The 3108-nt window shown below is 33.3% G+C and overlaps 1 protein-coding gene across 1 annotated transcript in view; it reads left to right on the top strand.

The window, feature by feature from the left end:
• Positions 1 to 3108, top strand: part of WDR72 (WD repeat domain 72) — a 266498-nt gene that overhangs the window by 137725 nt on the left and 125665 nt on the right. The window contains 1 exon segment of the mRNA XM_012658023.1: positions 895 to 1712. Coding sequence (XP_012513477.1) covers positions 895 to 1712 — 818 coding nt within the window.

Here is a 3108-nt window from a genome sequence, read left to right as displayed (position 1 = left end):
TATTTTAAAATATGTAAATAGTGTTCTATTATATAAATTTGCTAATCATTAATTCAACAAATACTTATTGAGTCTTTTAATAAAAATGTCATTTATCAGCATCATTTCACAGTCACCAGGAGCAAGCAATGTACAAAATTCTTGCAAAGGTGGGGCTTGAATGCTGGTGGATAAAACATACAATAAACAAATGAAATTTTTATATACTGTATGATAATCATAAGTATTAGGAAGAATAAAGAAAGCAAGGTAGAGGATAGAAAATAATGAGTTGGCGTGAGGGGATAGGGTACTCAAGGATGGTCTCATAAATGAACATGAACTTGATTGAAGTATGGGAACCCACTGTGCCGATCCTTGGGGCAAAATCAAATGCAAGTCCACAAGACAAGTGTTTGTTTTTCAAAGCAATCTGATATTGGTTAACAATTAGGTTATTTACACTTATTTAAAAATTTTAACAAATTTGAAAGAAACATGCTTGTAAAAATACTTCCTAAATTTGTGCATGTGAGTACTTTTGTTCTCCTTAATTTTCAAAGCTACTTTTTCTGTGTAGTCTTCATGACTACAATAATAATAAGACATGAGAGTGTATGTCAAAGGATGTTAATCCGGTGCCATCTTACTCCAGAGGCCTAATTCATATTTATTTAGAGGAAAAACAAAACTTGTAGGAAGAAGAAAAGCTTTCAAATGTTTTTAGAATATAGAATATTTAACTTAGAAAGGAATTTTTATAGCTAAGACCAAAAAAATGGAAATGACTTGCCTTTAGCTATACTGCTATTTATTACTTTTTTTTTTCCATGTCATTTCAACATCATGGAATCTTTAATAAAGTGACTTAAAGAACAAGAACTTTGACATATAAATATTTTTTGTCCCCCTTAGGCTGCCGATGCCAAGTCTTTCCCGAGGCCTTTTAATGTCTTGCCTGTGAAGACAAAATGGAGCCATGTCGGCTTTCACATTCTTCTATTTGATCTGGAAAACCTTGTTGAACTTCTGCTGCCAACTCCACTCAGTGGTGGTGACTCTTCCAATTCATCCTATGGTAGTGAGATCCTGAGAAGAGCCAAGAGTACTGTAGAGAAGAAGACAATCACACTGAAGAAAAATAAAACTGCCTGTGGTCCTCTCTCAACAGAGGCACAAGCCAAGCCCGTTAGTGAAAGCCTGGCCCAAGGAGATAATACCAACAAATTCTCAGAAGAAAATGATGGCATTAAAAGGCAGAAGAAAGTGAAGAGCTCCAAAAAGATGCACCCTAAGCTTTCAATCAAAGTTGACGCCAGCCTCACCATAGACACAGCTAAATTGTTTTTGTCTTGCCTTTTGCCGTGGGGGGTGGATAAAGAATTAGATCATCTTTGCATTAAGCATCTCAATATTTTAAAGCTTCAGGGTCCTGTTTCTTTAGGACTTGTTTCCGATGAAGATCACATCTCGTTGATGTTGCCAGGTTGGGATTTATGCAATACTGAAATGAAGAGAGATGATTCAAGAGTCAACTTATTTTCTGGAAAAGTTTTGGACTTGTCCAATAAGTACATAGCTACTCTTTCAAATCAGCTTGTCATTCCAAGAGGACTGGAAAATAATTGTTATTCTTTGCAAGAGTCAAATACTATAGTTTATTTATTGAGCAGACTATTTTTAGTTAATAAATTAGTTAACATGCCTTTAGAATTGGCCTGTGGAACTGACAGGTAAGACATGGCTAGTGATTTTGACTATTCTAATTTGGGACATTAAAAAAATGATCATTATTTGCTATATTCAGCTCTGTGGTTTTCCTTTATTCTTTCCAATGGGGGATAAATATGCAACAACTTCTTTGTTCAAAACATGTTTCAAAACATCTTTCTTTTAATTCTTTAGGATTGGAGGATAGTGCGGCAATAAATTTGTATGTTTTAAAACTCATTCATTCAACAAATATCCATTGTTTTCATAATATGTGCTGGGAAAGACAGTGTTAGATGATGAATGAATCAATAGATAGACACATACATACATGCATAGAAACATATACATCTATTACACATGATGTGAATTAAGTATGAAAAAAATTTAAATGCTTATGGTGACATATTTTATCAATATATATCATCAGAAAAGGAAAAGTTTGAAAATTTCATATGTCAAATCATATCCTTTAGTTCATATTTTTGCATATTAAAATAGAAGAGGCTATCCCAGCAGTCATTTATAGAAATTACAGTTTAGTAATAATAATAGTTTTTGAGTGTTTAACATCTGCTAGTCACTGTGTAATCCCTTTACATTCACCATTTCATTTAATATGCTCAGCAAAGCTGGGATATAGGTACTATTATTTTGCTTATTGTATAGATGAGGGTATTGAAGCTTATGGAGAGAAAGTATCACACTGAAGGTTAATTCAGCTCTTGAGAGGCTGATACAAGACTAAGCATCAATCTAATTCTGTAGCCTGATTAGTTGCTAATCTCAATTCTGTATATTTATTTTCTCCCACTGCTAAAATTCAGCATAGTTTTTCATAGTCTGATGTTTCAGGATTGAATTCAATTCACCAAATGTTTCCTTACTAAACTTTTCCTATGTCCTTTGTACTGACCTACAGAAGAAATATAAATTCATGATTCAGATAGGAACTCATTCAAATGATAAAGATAATGCACATTAAACAAGTAGAAAACATTGAAAAGTAAAGGAATGAGGAAAAACATTTGTAGTATAAATAAGTGGTATAGCTGGTCAGAATAAAGAAAATAATCAGTGTGAGATTAAACCATCAGAAAGCCTTTTTAGAAGAGACATTGTTTGAACTTCCCATTACATGGTAGGTGGTAGATAGTCCCTGACATTTCTGTCCTTTGATAAGAGCTCAATTCAACAAATATCTGTGCCAGTCACTGTATAGTGAATAGATTTCCTGCCCTCAGTGAACCTATGATCTGGTGGAAGTCCAAACGGATTATATAGGGTTCAGTGTTATGCTTCTTTCTATTATAATGCTATTGTGTTATAGAGTTTTCAATTTTCTGTTTGGTGGGCCTAATAATGAGAAAACAGAGACTGGTAAATTTCACTGGTTCACATATGTAATTTTTCTCTATT

The sequence above is a fragment of the Propithecus coquereli genome, unplaced genomic scaffold (assembly GCF_000956105.1).
Source record: "Propithecus coquereli isolate 6110/MARCELLA unplaced genomic scaffold, Pcoq_1.0 Scaffold57, whole genome shotgun sequence".
Lineage (NCBI taxonomy): Eukaryota > Metazoa > Chordata > Mammalia > Primates > Indriidae > Propithecus > Propithecus coquereli.
The sequence above is the reverse complement of the archived record's forward strand: the minus strand, read 5'-3'. Positions and strand labels throughout refer to the sequence as shown.